The following is a 17,265-nucleotide window of genomic DNA, read 5'->3' as shown; positions in this document are numbered from 1 at the left end:
TATTCTCCTAACTCCCTCAGTGAGCTTACCTTTTGCCTTGCATGGCGTTGCCCACCAGGCACGGCCTGCAGCCAGGCCCTGCACCAAGCACTTCATAAGTGGCCAACAGCCCTAAAATTCACTGCCTTTAACCATGTGCAGCAAGGGATTGGAAACTGTGCCCAACCCTATCTTACTTTGCTGCTTCTTTTGTTCCATTTGTGACAAATTTCATTCATATTCTTTCTAGCTCTTCCCTCTTCTCTTTCGTCCTCATTACCTACTTCGCCCTTGACTGTATTTTAATATGTTTAATGTATTTCAGAATCACAGTTTCTGCTCTATCTGCTCTATCTTTCTAGTGCAAATTATATTGTCTCTCGCTTCTCTTTCTTTCTTCTCTGATCGCTCTTATTCTACCTTGCAGTTTCCTTTAAACATTTCCCTTTTATCGGGCATCCCCGCAACTCTTTCATGCATTTGTTTTAAATCATCCCTTTTCCCATGTTTCCCTTTATATAATCTCCAATCTAGCCTCTCCCGTGCCTGTGAAAGCTACCAAAAAGCACTTTATATAACGAACCTTCGTCTTTTCTGACTTTAATATAGTCCTTAACATAGCACTCAATAGGAACGTTTTTGACACCTAAAAACAGTGGGGCAGATTTATGTTCCCTGGCGTATCCCTGCAAATCAGCATGGATGCGCCAGGGAAGATGCGTCACGCAAGTTTGCCCGTGCGCCACCGCAGATGCGCCGCATTTACAATGCGGTGCATCGTGGCGAAAGGACAAGCAGATGCGTGACGTATCTGCCGGCGTATGGTTGGCGCAGTGCTGAAGTTGTGACGCAAGCAACTTCAGCACTGTTCCAACCTACCTCATACCTAACATGGTGCGTCAAGCCTTACGCCTGCTTCAAGCAGGTGCAGGGTTTTGACGCATCAGCGTTGGGAAAGTGACTCAGTGAAATCTTATAGATTTCACGGAGTCACTTTTTAGGGGCGTTCCTGCGACGGAAGGCCCCCATGCGTGGAAACGCCCACATGAAACCTGACGCAGGTTTCATGTGGCGCAGGGCTTTACACCGTGACGCATCTCCATAGATGCGTCACAATGTAAATAGGGCGCAACGTGGCGCAGGGTTTACGCCGCCGCTGCGTCACAAAAGTGACGCAACGGCGGCGTAAAAGTGGCGCAACTCCAACATAGATCTGCCCCAGTATATTGCAATTCAATCGTACTTATGTTAACACTCTCCTAACAGTGAAAGCCTAGATCTGCCCAACAGGCCTTGTGACGGTGTTTGTAACAGGCACATAAGCCACTGAACTAAACCCAAGTTTTGAAGTGTATTCTGCATAAGGATCTCTGCAACAACCTTGGAATCATCCTGAGCTTTCTAAATAAAACTAGCCTGCAGGTTTCATCTAATAGTTTGAAGAAAGCATACTATCAATGCTACTGAACTGCTAGACTGATCTTCTTCACTGTTCCTTGTTGTTTCTTCTGGCTTTTCCCCTTGTCGTTGCTTCCTCCTATTTGCTTGCACATGCCCGCCTCCGGTCGTCGTTTGCCACCCGCCCTACCTCCCAGCTAATTGTTGCTTGCCTCCACTTCCCACTCCCCACCCGTCATCGTTGCTTGCCCATCCCCCTTGCAACCCTCACAATCCCCATTGTTTTCTGTAATGCCCACAACGTTTTAAAATCTTGTATGGTACGAAATAAAGCAATCCCAACAATCTGCTTCTCGTGCCAGGCACGTTTGTATGTTTCAATAGAGCTGTCAGCATGCTAGTGAGACCCACCCACAACCCCTCTTTCAGAAGCGCCAGCCATTACAAACTCTGCAGGCCTTCAGAGCAGTAACAACTTTTTTTTCATCAATAAAAAAGAGTTGATTGTCAGATTTCCATGGAATCTACAGAGTAGCCTGTAGAAAACATTTGTAAAATGGCACCACTTATTCAGGGGCTACAGCAACCGAACTAACATTACAGTTTGTGACTGGGACTTTTTTTTGGGGGGACGTCAATCTGCAGGAAAAATATGAGCAGTGACTCTGTTGCTAAAAACATTTGATGTAGGGATCTGTCTTTGATAGCTCCAGGATGGGCATTACTTCAAAGCGGAGAGGGTGCGCTCAGCCTTTCATCATCAGGATAAAACGCGTTGTTCAATAATTTACACACAAAGATTGGGATGCAGAATCTCGAAACAACTCTGTCAAGTTGTGCAGGACATGCACAATTACTGATCATTGCTCAACTTAGCTTTGTATTGTGGGCAATAGATCTGACCCTGTGCAGTGCACTATCGCTGCTGTTCAGCCCATAATTGACACAAATAAATCCATTATATATTTTACTCCACCCAATCCAACCCACATAATTCAACTACACACCACATACATAACACTCCATAACACATGGATAAAAGACATTGTCATTTACAGCGCCAATAGCTCTAACTCAAGCAAAAGCGAGACCTATTGCAATTCCAATGTTTGTTTCAATGGCTCCCGCTTGATGGATCACCCTGAAACCTTCAAGGAAGAGCTGAGGTGGATGAACGTTTTAAAATCATACAGACCCAAACTTAGTAGCAAACCAAAAAATCCACTACCTATGTTAACTAGATCCTAACTAAACTACACAGCTCAGTCGTGCCACCACTATTTTATATATATATATATATATATATATATATATATATATATATATATATATATATATATATTTTTTTTTTTTTACCCTGGTTGACAGACTGGCTCTGTTCGTGAAATAAAACCGGAGAAATAAGGATTGATGTGTGCGACTGAACTTTGTGGTAAAATTAACTTTGGCCTTGGGTCCGGCCGGCAGTCTGCACCCGCTGTTGAGCGATCTGGCGCCATTGACCTCATTGCTGTTGAAATATATATATATATATATATATATATATATATATATATATATATATATATAATATATATATATATATATGTATGTATGTATAGATAGATAGATAGATAGATAGATAGATAGATAGATAGATAGATAGATAGATAGATAGATAGATAGATAGATAGATAGATAGATAGATAGATAGATAGATAGATAGATAGATAGATAGATAGATAGATAGATAGATGTTTACTGAAAAGACCAAAGATTAAGGTAATGTAACAATTAGGTATGATAAATACTCTGTTTTTGTTTTGAGAAAAAAACCTTCTAATTTGGCTGAAAAAAAACAAAGGTTAAAGTAACGGTATAGTTAGGTGAATATGTCAGTGACACCATTAAGATTTTGCACTAGAAAAAACACATAAGTTCACCAGTTATAATTAGCAGAGTTAACTAAAACTTGCTCCCCCGCTATGCACTGCTTATTACATCACATATTACATCACTGATGACATCACTGATGACATCTCAAATTATTTCATTGAAGAGATTACATCAAATGGCCCCTCCCCTTTTTGGGATGTTTCGGCCCCCGAGGTGGGCTCCCCAGGGCCTATATTGGCTCAGGTGATGGGGTCCCTGGGCCTGTGAAGGCTCGGGGAGGAGGGATGCACGGCCCCCCTCCTTTTGCGGACTTTTTAGCCCTGCTGTGGGATCCATGGGGCCAAAAATTGCTCGGGAAGTGGGACCACATGCCCCCTCCCTTCCACAAATGCAACTCCGGTGGTGGACTCCCCGGTTCCTACAAGGGCTTGGGGAGGGGCCCATGAGCCTCCTCCCCTTAATTAAACAATGCAGTCCTGGGTCGTCATATAGGTTTTAATTTTTTTTATCTTGTAGGAGTTGCTACAGGATTGTGGGCAAAATTGAAGGGCTTTTCCAATTTTGGCTCTAGCGGCACTGTCCCTCTGGGAAACCCATTGGACCTAGAGGGACAGTGTATCCCTACCCTGCCCCCTAATATCACTTTTTCAAAAACAATTCAGGACAAGTGACAGGGGACTAATGGCCTTATTACGAGTTTGGCGGTCCACCTGTCGGCCCACCACTGCTGAGCCAAACCAATCATGCTCCTGCCCGGCGGATTACAAATGTAATCCCGGGCAGAAGGTCAGTGCTGTAGTGGTCTCATGGCAGTGGCTGTGTACGGCTTATAGGAGAGCCTTCACAGCAGACTGCTGCCGTGACAGCTCCTGCAGCACGTTCCTGCACGGAGTGGCATGCATGCCACACCATGCAGGAATGGGGTTGTAATTCGAAGGGGGCACAGCATTTGCTCCCCCGCATGCACCCCAAAGTCCCGATCCGGCAAGGGGCCCAGTTAGGCTCCCTTAGTTGCCTCTCCACCCACTTTTTCATGGCGGGCTCACCATCATTAAATGGGTGGGCGAAAGCAAAATCGTAATATGCTTGGCAGTGCCAGCATCAGCACCGCCAGCATATTGAGGTCGGTTGCAGACTGCGGTGCAGCGGGATCCTTGATTTCAGCGGAGCTGGTGGTCTCGTGGCGGTCTGACCACCACACTAAGAATACTGTGGATGGACCTGCAGTGGTGGCGATGGTTGGATCGCAACCGCGAGTACGACAGACCTGTGGACCACCATACCCGTAATAAGGCCCTAAGTCCCTGAGTTGTGCAATGGGTGGCAGCAAAACCTTTCTGATATTGCTGGCTGTCAATCAAAAAAAACTCCTTTGGCGGATCAGGCCGCTCCATTTTTAAATTGGCACTCCACGAGACTCTTGCGAGCCTCTTGTGGACCCAACCATCCAGATATACAAATATTTCAAATCCTTTACACCCAATCACAAAAAGCACATTCTGAGTACCAAAATCTAGCTTCTTGCCAAATGTGGTGTAACTCCCTTCAGTAGTTTTTGCTGTAGCCCTGCATAAAGAAGTCTATGGAAAATGCATGGAGACTTCCCTTTTGAATCCCCCCCTTTTTTGTTGGTCCCTGCTTGCTGAATCACTCTAAAACTGTCCATACACAAACTAGGCAAAAGAGATTTGGGGAGATTCGTCAAATGGTGTCAAAGTTATAAGCAACAAAAAAAAATGCATTTCCAATGACAATGCTGACCTAACTATACCTATCCATATTTCTTGAAATCTGACTCCCTTGCAAAGTTCCCAGTGGATTTTACCAAATCTAGATCCATAATCGCCACAACCTTAGTGCTTCCAAAAACTGCATGTTATGAAGTTTTTATGTTTTTCTATAATTACTTATACAGCCATCTCATTATCTACCGTCACCTAACCTATTTGTGATTTTCTCTGACAATGTTTACCATAATGAATTTAAAACCTCTTTTTCTCCTGATATCATTTCTAATTGTATGGTGTACCCAAACAATTTCTTTTCATTCCACATAGCCATCTAAGTTATTGCCAATCACCAACTGCACACTTTCCATATCAAACATGTTAATCATTTTCATCATACCTTGAGTTTAAAAAAATTTGGTGATGCTAAATTAAAATTTCATATGTAGAGGAGCTTTTATTTTTCTTGATTAAATCTTGAAAAAAATGTCTACAATTGTCTGCCTTTCTTCCACACCTCTTAAGCTATAGCAGAAAGTCCTTATTTAATGAGCAATGCAAAAACTGATATCACATTTTAAACATTGTATGTGTTTTATGAGTTATAATCATGAAATCATAGATGCGGTCTTCTGAGGAATCTTTGCTCATAATATAACTGGACTTCTAATTAGAGACAACTATATAATTGTAGCGCAAGGAGCATGAGTTTGTTTCTTTGTAATTGTGGAGTGCAGTATTGAGATCGGATTTCATCATACAGATTTGAAAAACTACATGAAGAAAAAAAGGATGTGGTGAGGGATTAATTACAAAGCTCATGCACATTGGATGATTTGGGGTGGTAAAGATAATGCGAATTAAGACGTACGTGAGAGGCACTCTAAATGCATAATTGCCTTTTTAATATCTCCTCAATGCAGGTATTGAAACATCAGCATCTGGAACAGGTAATTATTCATGATCATTTGAACATAAGGGACTGGTTAGTGGGAAGAAGCTCACAAAAGACCATTTAGGATCAGCCGACGATTACTGCTGCATCTTTGACGGGATATTGGATATCAGCTTCTCATCATTTGTCTCATGTTGCTGGCAGCCAATCAGAGCACTCGTTCTTGAAGGAGTAGGATTGCTGCGGGAGCAAGATGGCCCAAGGGAGATAAAGCTCCCTGGCCCAATCAGAAAGTTCTATTTTTAAACTGGCTTTCCCATGAGAGTCTCTGAGACTGTTACGAGCTCAACTGTCCAAATATCTGTTAACCCTTATTATCTCAAAAATGTATGGACGGATGTACGCCAAATCACAAAAAACACAATATGCGTACCATGATCTAGCTTCCTGATTTGGTGTAATTGCGGTCAGCAGTTTTTGCTGTAGCCTTGTCTAAAGAATGCTATGCAAAATGCATAGGGATTTTGTGTTTTGTGACCCCCCTTTATTCTCAGACCCCGCTTGATGGATCGCCCCAAAACTTTTCAGAAGCAGCTGAAGTAGATTCACTTTTTTTCTGGAATGTTTTCTGAAGATTCGTGGAATGTGGCCAAAGTTATTAGCAAACTAAAAAACGCTCCGTCTTTGGAAAAGCAGACCTAACAATAACTACCTAGTGGTAACTGCCACTGGGTAATAAAATAGTAAAAATTGAAAAACAAAAAGAAAAAAGCTACAAAAAACTATCAATATTAAAGTAAATTAAAAAATAAAAGCAAGTGATAAAAAAAATAAAACAATGCTTTAAAATCTATTTACCAATATTATGAAAACTAACAGAGTTGGGAAATTGTTAGACTTTGGAGGGGTTAGATTTACTATTCCTACTCCAGTCACCACATTAATAGGGAAAGTGTTGGACTTCAGAGGAGTTAGATATACTATTCCCACTGGCAGTTAGCGCAACACTAGGGAAAATGTTGGACTTCGGAGGGGTGAAATGTGCTATTCCCACTCAGGTCTGTAGAACAGTAGGCAAAGCGTTGGATTTCGGAGAAGTGAAATGTACATTTCCCACTGCAAACAGTGCAAAAGTAAAGAAAGTGTTGAACTGCAAGTCGGTTAATTTTACTATTCCTACTGCCGTCTAAGTAGGAGTAGGGAACATGTTTCACTTCAAACACATTATATATATAAGTAACCAAATGAATAAAAGAAATATATCAAACTCTAAAAAAGAACACAAAAAATATATGTGTATTTAAAAAATGAAAAACAGTGAATAAATGTACATAATTACTAGTTTATTAAAAAATGTATTATCAACCAAGAAGTAATTGTTATTCAAAGACTCTAAAAAAAGAACTCTTCCATAACTTACATATTCCAAATTATTTAAATAATTAATTAACAGTTATTTATTACTTAACTGCCCACCCTACACCCTTACAAACCTAGAATCCTGCAATCTAAAATAGAAGTAAAAGAAGTATCCTCTAAATCAAATAATTAAAAATCATGTAAATCATTAATTAAAAAGTGTTACTTATTACTTAATTAACTCCCCGTCCTATACTTCTACAAACCTAACAGCCTGCAAATGGCATATAACAAAAATAAATCAGTATTACATAAATGTAATGATAAATATAAACCATATTAACTTCCCACCTTATTCCCCTCCAAAACCAACAACCCACTACGACATGATAAGTTACTATTAAAATGTAATAGCAGATTTTTAATCACTTAAAATTACAAGCAATATTTTAAAGACAAATATTAATATTTATATAAACAACAGCAACACATAAATCAACTAAAACACATTAAAAGAATTGAAAACAATATTTTAACCACTATATTAGTGAAAACAATTTAAAACATCAATTATTTACGATGTTACTTACCTCAAAAATGATATTCTTGTCAATGATATTTCGGCATCCCGATATGCGTGTCGCAATAGTTAATTTCTTATATTTCTGTCTCCCAATATTTTTAAATCAATATTTTATCCAAACACCCAGCTCCTATCACATTATGTCTATAGCAATACCTGTCAGCTGTCTTTGAATGAACTGCGTCAAAGGAGCATTGTTTAGCAGGGTTCTGTGATACAGGAGCTTTTTAACACAGGCTGTTGAACAGGATCCTACAAACGTTACACAGAAACTATATAAGGGTAGGATGCTTGACAAGATGAAAGTTACCCCCTTTTGTCTCCAATATTCTGAAGAGCATAGAAATGAAATATGATTAATTAATGCATTTGGCCATGCTTCTTTGAAGTAATTCGGAAAATGACTGAACTCTGACAAATGGGGAAAAAGTTTGAGAATTTTCAAAAGAAAGCGCATCGTGGTACTAGCCATCTGAATTACAGCCTAAAGGCCCCCTTCCCACAAAAGGGTGGAAATGGAACATTTGCCAACAATTTATGAAAGTTCCGTCCTCTTTCCATTTGGTTACCCTGCCTCAATTAGAGTTTGTGAAATGCAGTTTTACCAAATAGCAGATTCCCAGACACTTTTGTCATTGGAGAATCAGTTATAGGAACTTTAATGATGTGGCAAACATACCAGGACTAACCCTGTTACAGTACAAAGAGAACATAACTACATACTTAGTACATTTATGGACTTCACATGATCTATGTGCACTTGTAGATGTATGTTGAAAATCTGAAACCAAAACTGAGCATAGATGAGGAATTAGAGATATCTTCGAGGCACCCCTAGTTATTGCCTACAAAAAAGTTGAATCTAGCAAAGATCTGAAAGAGAACAAATTAGAAGGCGATCACTCCTCTGATGATAGCATTACATACGTATAGGCATAGGGAATGTCAGATAACTCTGCTTAACTCTATTCCCCTTACAACGGAGAGTTGACAACACTAGAAGTAGCTGAGTGCAAATCAACATACTGTGCATAGGATGTAAAATTACACATTTACTCTTCACTAGGCAATACTGAATATAATGAGAAAGTCTTGGCTTATTTGTGGGACAGAACAGGGTTGGTAAGTATGTAGCAATGGCGGCTGGTGGATTTTAAAACTGCTGGGGCTGAAACTTAGACCTAGGTATGGGTGAGCCTGAACTGAAAGAGGTTGGTGTTGGTTCAGGAGGTTCTCCCTGTAAGAACATTTTGAAGAATTCAAATAGAGTATTTTACATCAAATCACTACATGTAATGTATGTATTGTTGATTGCTTTCATATTGCTACCAAATTCTAAAAACATAGACAAGAAGCACATATTTTTGAGTCCATTAAACCAAGGGGCGGTTTTGTGCTTTCATTTATAAACACAGGAGGCAGGGCCCATAACTAGGAAAGCAATGTGGATCATAGGAAGAGGCAAACACAGTAGAAGACATGACAGAGAACAGAATGAAGCAGTAAAAACGCTGGTAAACCTGTCAAACCATTAACGTATGGTACTGCAATGTTCACTTACTTTTTGCGCTAAATCCATTTCAGTTATCCTGAAAGTCACATAGATTAGTCCTGATTGGAGTTTATAGAGTTCTACTCCGCGGAACTCCACAAAGTGCCGGAACAATTCAGCCGCGCTCTGCGGAGTTCGGCCAGTGTCAGATTCTATTATGTCGTGCTGCTCCCACTGATTTTTAGCGCAGGGAGTTTGTTCCAAGTGTAAAATGAGCGCGAACGGCACTGCGCAACGTGCCAGAGGGCACTGCTGCTTTCTGCCGCTCGATAGACATTCTACTCAAGCGGCAGCTTCCTCAATGTGAGCAGCATATTTCTCAACGTGAATGGTCGCAACCTTCTGTGACTGCGCGTGTTGAGAAATATAGCCGGGGGAATGTCTAGCATGCTTTTTTTCTCATGAGCTCTTGACAACTTAATGTTGATGAGCTGCTCAAGAAAAAAATTCTGCTCCGCAACACTTCACAGAGTATTGCGGAACTCCACGTGAAACGCGGAGTGGGCAAGACCCTGCGTACTCCGCCAGCAACTGAATTCTTCACCCACCCCTAACTTAGATTCCTTACAACATATGTGAAAAAAACACCTACATATGCAGTTTGCTTTAAAGTCACCCTAGGAAATTGTGATAAACGAGACTGCTACAAAAACAATTCTGATTGATTAACGTAATTTCCAGATTACACATGAGACTTGTGCTGTCGCTAGCAAGAACATTTGATACCTTAAACTTAAAGGGTGCTTAAAGCCCACCCATTTGTTGGCTTCATCATCACTCTCATTTCCTTGCTTCCATTTGGTCAGCACATGCCGGTTTTCACTTTCTCTCTTCATGTTTGTGTCTCCTCGCTAGATCATGGACCAAGTACTGAATAACACTCTTTGTCACTGTAGCCGCTGACTTATTTAATGTTTAAGAGCTCTGGGGTGATACTACTGCAACTAACTTATTTAAGGTTTAAAAGCACTTTGATTGTTTTCCAAGGGCATTGTTTAATACAACAATGCTTTTATATCCCCCAGGTGGACATTGTAGCTACAAACGTATTACATTTTTGTAACCATTTTTTTGCTTTTCAATGTGCAGTTTTACCATTTTATTAAACCAGATCATGTGCCTGCATGTTTTTATCTGCTGTGTTTCTTCTACATGTTAACACAGTGACCACGGAAGGCAGTTAGTGCCACTTCATGTTTTTTTCTGCAGTGCCTCTTCTCCACACTAACACTGTGGCCATGGACTTACTTCATGTTAAAAAAACCTCCAGGAATGGACTTATTTAATGTTTAAATACACTTTGTTGACTTTCACAATACAGTGCTTACTACAATATTACTTATAGATCTTTCAAGGCGACAAAGTACCCATGGGCTATTAAATACAATGACAGGCCATACCACAACATACCATCCCAAACTATACAGTGACAGGCCATACCGTACAATAGTATACTCTAAAATACTATACTGTACAACAACAGACCATACCATAGTATACATAGACCGGCCATACAATGACAGCCCATACACTACCATACCATACTATACAATAACAACCCATACACTACCATACCATACCATACCATTCCATTGATGGGTCATACCATACTGTACTATACTACATTACACTATACCATACAAAGTTAGGCTATAACATACAATAACATACCATACTATACAATCACAGCCCACAACATACAATAACAGAACATACCATACCTCAACAGGTCATACAGTGTCGTACTACACAATAACAGGCTATACCATACCATACTATAAAATGACAAACAATACCATACTATATGTCAGGCCATACCATATGATGTGACAGGCCATACCATATTATTACCAAAAATAACACAACCAATAAATCTTGAATAGGCAAGACCTATTTGCTTTGTCAATGTTTGTTATATTAAGTGCATCATGATGTTTAAATATAAGTGTGCTAGGTTGCATGTACTTCATGAACTTTTGTGGCCAACATTGCAATGTTTTTGAAGCTTACTAAAGACTGTCAAGGTTAAATGATGAAGAAAAACTGACATTGCAGGAGACATATCTACTGAATTTAAAATTGGGAACATGTGCGCCCGCGAGGAGGGGGGCAGTCTCATTTTAATAAAAAAAAAAAAAAAGAATAACTTATCTTAGCCGGCCTGATCCGGTCCTGCGTCGTCTCTGTTTCTCTGCTCCTCGCAGGAGTCCGAAAGCAGGCAGCCTCCCTTTCCTCACCTAAGCCAATCACAACGCTGCAATGGCTACGTTGTGATTGGTGGGGATGGCGCCCAGCCAGGCGTCTATGGGGAGGCCATTTTCTCCATGTAGGCTGCATGCAGCCTACATGGAGAAAATGGAGAGTGTGCACGACTGGTTTGGTTGGCCCCAGAGGGCCGACCAAACAGTCAGTGCCCGCAACATTGCGCCAGCCACTCCTCCTCTGCCCTGTTGCAGGACCGCCCAACCAAACCCTTCTGCTTTCTTCCAGTGCGAGAAGCAGTAACATAAAATGGTATTTATACTATTTAATCTTACTGCTTCTCGCACTGCGAGAAATCAGTGGGGCGACGCTCCCACGCCCACATGGAGGAGCCGCCCCGGTAACCTGTTCCAGATTAGGAGAGACATTTAACCATATACTCAGTTTTTTATGTCATTTTTTCTCTTTTCCCTCCAGCCTCCTACCCGTGTGGTGGAATCCTCCTTGAGCCATCCGGGTCGCTTTTTAGTCCATTCTATCCAGGCCATTATCCCAACAACGCCCGATGTGTGTGGCAGATACAAGCGCGGAACAACTTCCGGATCCATATTTCTATCCCCAGCCTGCAGTGAGTAAAGCAACTCAGGGATCAAACTGAGTAGTCTAGCTTATTCAATAATATTATAGGGGTGTGCGTTTGAAGTTTTTGAAGAAGCAGTGTGGCGCGGTAAACTAAAAATGACAGTGGGCGGGCAGGGACAAGGGAGGAGGGGGTGTAATGGGCTTTAGTTTATAGCTAGTTGTTAAAGTAATGCCGTTCTTGTAGAATGAATACATACAAAAGCATCAGCTACAGCACAAGTTAACAGAGGTCTCAATTATTTATTTGTAAAGTGATGTTACTATTACTAAAACACGTCTAGCCTGTACTTAAGGACCTGACATTACACTTCTAATTAGATAACAACTGTTTTCACTTGACTACTTAAATCCAGTAAGTTGATTCTTCTGCAAGAGTTTATTACTATCAAATCATTTACTCACTGATAGTCAATATTTTGCCTTGGACCGGTCTGCATCCATTTATATACATATCAGTATAGTACTGTGGGTTTTCGTGCAATAAAGCAGTTTCTTAGAACCGATTTTGATAGCGCTCCTGCAAAGTAGCATAGAATCTTTCACAGATGTGTTCTATTAGTAAGACTCGTTAAGGCTGCGTAGCATTCTGGTCGATGTAGTCTTTGTAGGTTTCATTTCAATTTTCAGTATTCATTTACAAGTGAAATTCAGATCCTTTAATGTCAATTTATTTAAACTGTTAGACCTGTTCAGTTTTCACTGAGGTAGTAACCTTGACATCATGATAGCTCACTTTTCTTGTTGGACGCCGCTGACTGAATGCCGCAGAACAATTCAAATGGTAAAAATCCCAATGAACATTTCATCATGGATGTGTGCAATGGTGCAACTGAAAGGACAGTAGAGTGAAACCTAAAGAGTATGAAGAGTTCCACTAGCTCTAATGTCCGACACCATAGCAACTTGCCTTTTGAACTCGAACACTTTACATTTTGGGACTTGACATCCAGAATTCCATCTTTTTTTGGAGAAAATAGGAACATATTCTATAACAAGAAAACCAAATGATGTGAGTTAAAAAGCCAGGGCTTGAGAAAACTGGTCCAAATAATGTTAAAGGAGAAGGTGGTAACTGGCAGCTATGTGCTGCAAGATAGGGTGTCAGCCAATGCCCGATGCCCTCACCTCAGGAAACTCCATTGCCTACCATTTGCAAAGAGATACTAGTTCAAGCTGCTCACCCATGCTTATAAGGCACTACAGAATGAAGGATCAATGTCAAAATGAGTGAATTTCCACCAACCTACCAGAGAACTCCATTCCATATCCCTCTCCCTACTCACTCACTCTCAGCTACTTAGCACATTCACCGGGCAAACAGCAAAGGCCTTTCCTTCTCCCACTTGGTGGCTCAGACCTGTAACACCCTCCCCCTGCATGTCAGAGCCTCAACATTGCTCCAAAAGTTGAGGAAAGACCTTAAAACATGGATATTCAACCAATAGGAACAGGCAACATGATCCCGCAGCATGACCCCACAGCACCTCAAGACCCTCACGGGTGAAGCAGCCGCACTATACAAATTCTTATTGGTTGATTGATTAGATGAGGAGGTGAATGTCTTGAACCATGATTCCAGATAGGTAATGGGGTCTTGGCACTTGACACCCTCCTGAAGCCCTAAAATGTGCAAGTTACTTCTCCGTGAGTGGCCCTCTTCATCCTCCGCTCTGTCTTCAAGATGCCATACACTTTCCTGCAAATCACGGATTTCTGCCCAGTTGTTATCAGCAAGTGGTTGGAAGCTAGCCAGGGCCGTCTCTCCGTCTCCATCTGCGGGCTTGTGGTGATCATCACGCAGGTAACTTAATTCCATAGCTTAGGACCCAAGACTGGTTTTCTTGGAGACCCTAGAGTGTTGAATGGTGGACAATACTTTGTCTGACTTGTCCGACGTGAAGAGTTGAGGGGTAGCATCCAAAATTGGTGTATCTGGAATAATGGAGAGGGGGTATGCAGTGGCCGGAGGTGGTGAGTGAGTGGCGGAGCATATTCTACCCATAGAGTATGATGAGGCAGGGCCAGACAGAAGCTTCAATCAAAGGTTCATGTGGGTTGTTAATCAATAACTGGTGGGTAGCGTACCCCCAGTGCCATTAGAGTTAGATGTTGTGGCAGGGACATGGAGAGACGGTGCTGAGAAACTCCTGAGTGTCTATGCAGACAGATTGAGGAGCCGCCTAGAGATTGTTGCCCCCAATATGAGAAAGTGACTTGCTGCGGGTCGCCTTTTTCCTCGTTGGGGACTAGTAGAGTAAGAACTCCCAAGATGGTCTCTTGTCATCAACACCAGCAGGAACAGCAAAGACTAGAGGCTCTGTGGTGGAAGGGGCAGCCCAACCAGGGTTCGGCACAGAGACAGGAAAGGAACTGATTACAAGGCCACCAGCACCTCCTCCTAGGCAGTGCAAGGTTTCGAGCGTGGTGCAGCACTCGTCGAGGTCATGTAGTGTCCACCCCACACACCCAGATTTTAGTGCTGAGGGGAGGTGTAGTGTGGGCCCCCCTTGAGTATATGAAAGTCTGAAGGCAATGGATGTCCCTAGTGAGGTGTACAAGGAGGTGCACAGGAGAGCCTCAATAATTAGGAACAGCACAACGTGCAAATAAAAGAGGGGGCACGTTTCAACAGAACAGTCTGTGTTGCCACTCACCTTGAGCCCCAAAAGGGGGCATGGAGCCCAAGGATGAATGGGCTAAAAGTCCAACCAAGGTCAGTGTAAGGGCGGGCTCCAATCTTGTGGAAGCGTTCACCCTCAACTCCTACGGGGTGTGCTGAGTGTCTGAGCAGGAGGGAGGGCTGGGGCTCCACCGGGAACCACTACGAGACAACAGGGCCTCCTATCATAAAGCAGGCAAGTAGGTATCACAGTTGGTATCACAGCGGGTGGAACTCCAGATACCAGAGCCACCAACGGCCCACTCTGAGCACACTATGTTCTGCACAGGTCCTGATCTGGACGCCAGCTTAGACAGTGGTGGCAGGTAGGAAAGCTTGTAGGGTGTTCCCCAGGGCCGCCATCCCCTTAGTGCTAATCCGTCGATGTGAAGTGTTGTAGCTGGGTTCCGGCGCAGGCAGTGACAGCTGAGAAAAATAGAGCGTTGCTGAGCTCTTCGCTATGTCTGATGGCTCCCACGACAAAGATCCGGTGGTGCAGCATAAGCCCCCAATTCAACCATCCAGGGCCCACCACAGCAACACTCTGAGCGGGGGACAGGGGACTAGGCACCAATGGGAGCGACACACTCCAAATCCCAGGTGGTGTGCCAGGGAGCTACGCCGATGCACTGCGGGGGCAGTGAGGGTTGCCTGCACAAGGCCACCGGAACTGCTCCGCAGCCCGCAACCCGGCACCCAGTCAGCAATTTGGTGTGGCCAGAGGCTGATGTCGGACCCACGGGGACCAAAGCTGCAGCGGGCAGGGGTTTCAAGTCATCCCCGGCAGCCACTATACCGGGTCTCTGACCAGGATGGAGGCTGATGAGCTGGCTGGTGGACAGAACACTAGCAAGGTGCATCTGTCACTCAATAATACCTTAGCCCAGTTCTGGTGTAGCAACCATCAGTGCATTGCATGATGGCGTTTTGAGCCCGTAATGGCAGCATTCAAAGCAAAACCATAGTCCACACAATTCAACATGCTGTTGGCTGAAAAACCAGGAATGGAGGATGGTATCACATGTAGGGCCACTGGAATTATGCTGCAGTGGAGGACCGAACTATGCAATAGATTTGACAGAATCATGCAGTTCAATCTGTAGCACTATTATGTCTTTATTTTGACATTTGGACTTTTTAAACTGGACAGTTAGATGCCAGTGCAACCAAAAGCAGAACAGGAACACCCTCTTTGAGAAGATATACAGGCGGCACAGGCAAAAACTGGTGCTGCCTCACTCACAGCATACAGATACAAAAGGCTGACATACCACCAGCACCACAGCACGTCAGCTTACACAACTACAATCAATGCCACTCATCCGTCATTGTCAAACTTGTGCCAGGCATAGGCACACTCTGGTACACAAACTCACTCAAACTCATGCCATGGACGGAAAGCTAGACGTCACCGCCGACTTTGGTGTTGGAAACCAGCGTTCGAGCCTCGAGGTCGCGTCCACATCCTGTGATTCTGGGCAAACCACTTAATCTCCCCGTGCCTGAATGTGTAATGTAAATACGGTGTAAAGCGCTCCAATACCTTCGGGTCGAGTTCGCGCTATATAAATATGCAACAAAAAAACCCCAAAAATTCTAATCTTTGAATTCCCTCTTACAAGGGCTGTACGTGGTAGCTATTGGCGAACTAATCTTTATATGGCAGCTACAACAACAGCACTGCAGCTCTATAGTCATCTGCCTTCTTTGAAAGGGTGCATTGCACTCGCCTGTGCGGATATCACCGAGGTGTAGTAGCAAAACTACGAAAGCTAGCAGAAATAGATTAGTGCATGGGAAGCATGTGCTAAGACAATCAATCAACTGTTAGGTAATCAAAACCCAAGAACAATCTTTGGCATGGCAAATGCTAGGCATAGAATTGTAATGGTGTTCAGGTTTGTCTACTTCAGTAGTGCAGATTGTAGTGTGACATGGGCCACTTCACTCTGACCATCTCTTGTTCCCTCGCTTTACCATCCCATCCAACCTACCCCACCATAGCTGCCTTGTACACTCCCACGCCTACCCGCTCCCCTGCTGTCCAGGCTGGAAGACATTGTGGCTTTGGGATGGGATTGTTGCATTCCTACCCTCTACCTAGATTCCCATTAGATTGTCGCTCAGTTTCGTTCTGCTGTTCAAATGACGCAATGTTAGTTCTGGTCATATGGGACTGCGACTCCCTTTATTCTAATGATATAATATTGTCAAATGCGGATGTAAATCTTATGGAAAATGTCAATTAGGAATCACCGTTAAAAAAAAATAGACAAAGAAGTGGAGGTCATTCTTTTTTCCTTCTCTAGTGCTACAGCCTGCTTTACCCGTACCCATGATATGTGTCTGACCCAAGATCCTCTGATATTCAGGAAATTAAGGAAGGAATAGTTG

General features: G+C 42.7%; 1 protein-coding gene across 25 annotated transcripts in view; it reads left to right on the top strand.

Annotated features, from left to right (window-relative positions):
* Positions 1-17,265, top strand: part of LOC146866844 (scavenger receptor cysteine-rich domain-containing protein DMBT1-like) — a 605,183-nt gene that overhangs the window by 575,310 nt on the left and 12,608 nt on the right. For 23 of the 25 annotated variants that reach the window (XM_085602150.1, XM_085602105.1, XM_085602159.1 and 20 more), the window contains 2 exons: positions 5,903-5,929; positions 12,048-12,198. In XM_085602150.1, the coding sequence (XP_085458276.1) occupies positions 5,903-5,929; positions 12,048-12,198 (178 nt within the window). The remainder of the gene's footprint in view (positions 1-5,902; positions 5,930-12,047; positions 12,199-17,265) is intronic. The other 2 variants (XM_085602245.1, XM_085602179.1) reach the window with 1 other exon arrangement.

This window comes from Triturus cristatus, chromosome 1_2 (genome assembly GCF_964204655.1).
Source record: "Triturus cristatus chromosome 1_2, aTriCri1.1, whole genome shotgun sequence".
Lineage (NCBI taxonomy): Eukaryota > Metazoa > Chordata > Amphibia > Caudata > Salamandridae > Triturus > Triturus cristatus.
This window is presented reverse-complemented; position numbering and strand designations above follow the sequence as displayed.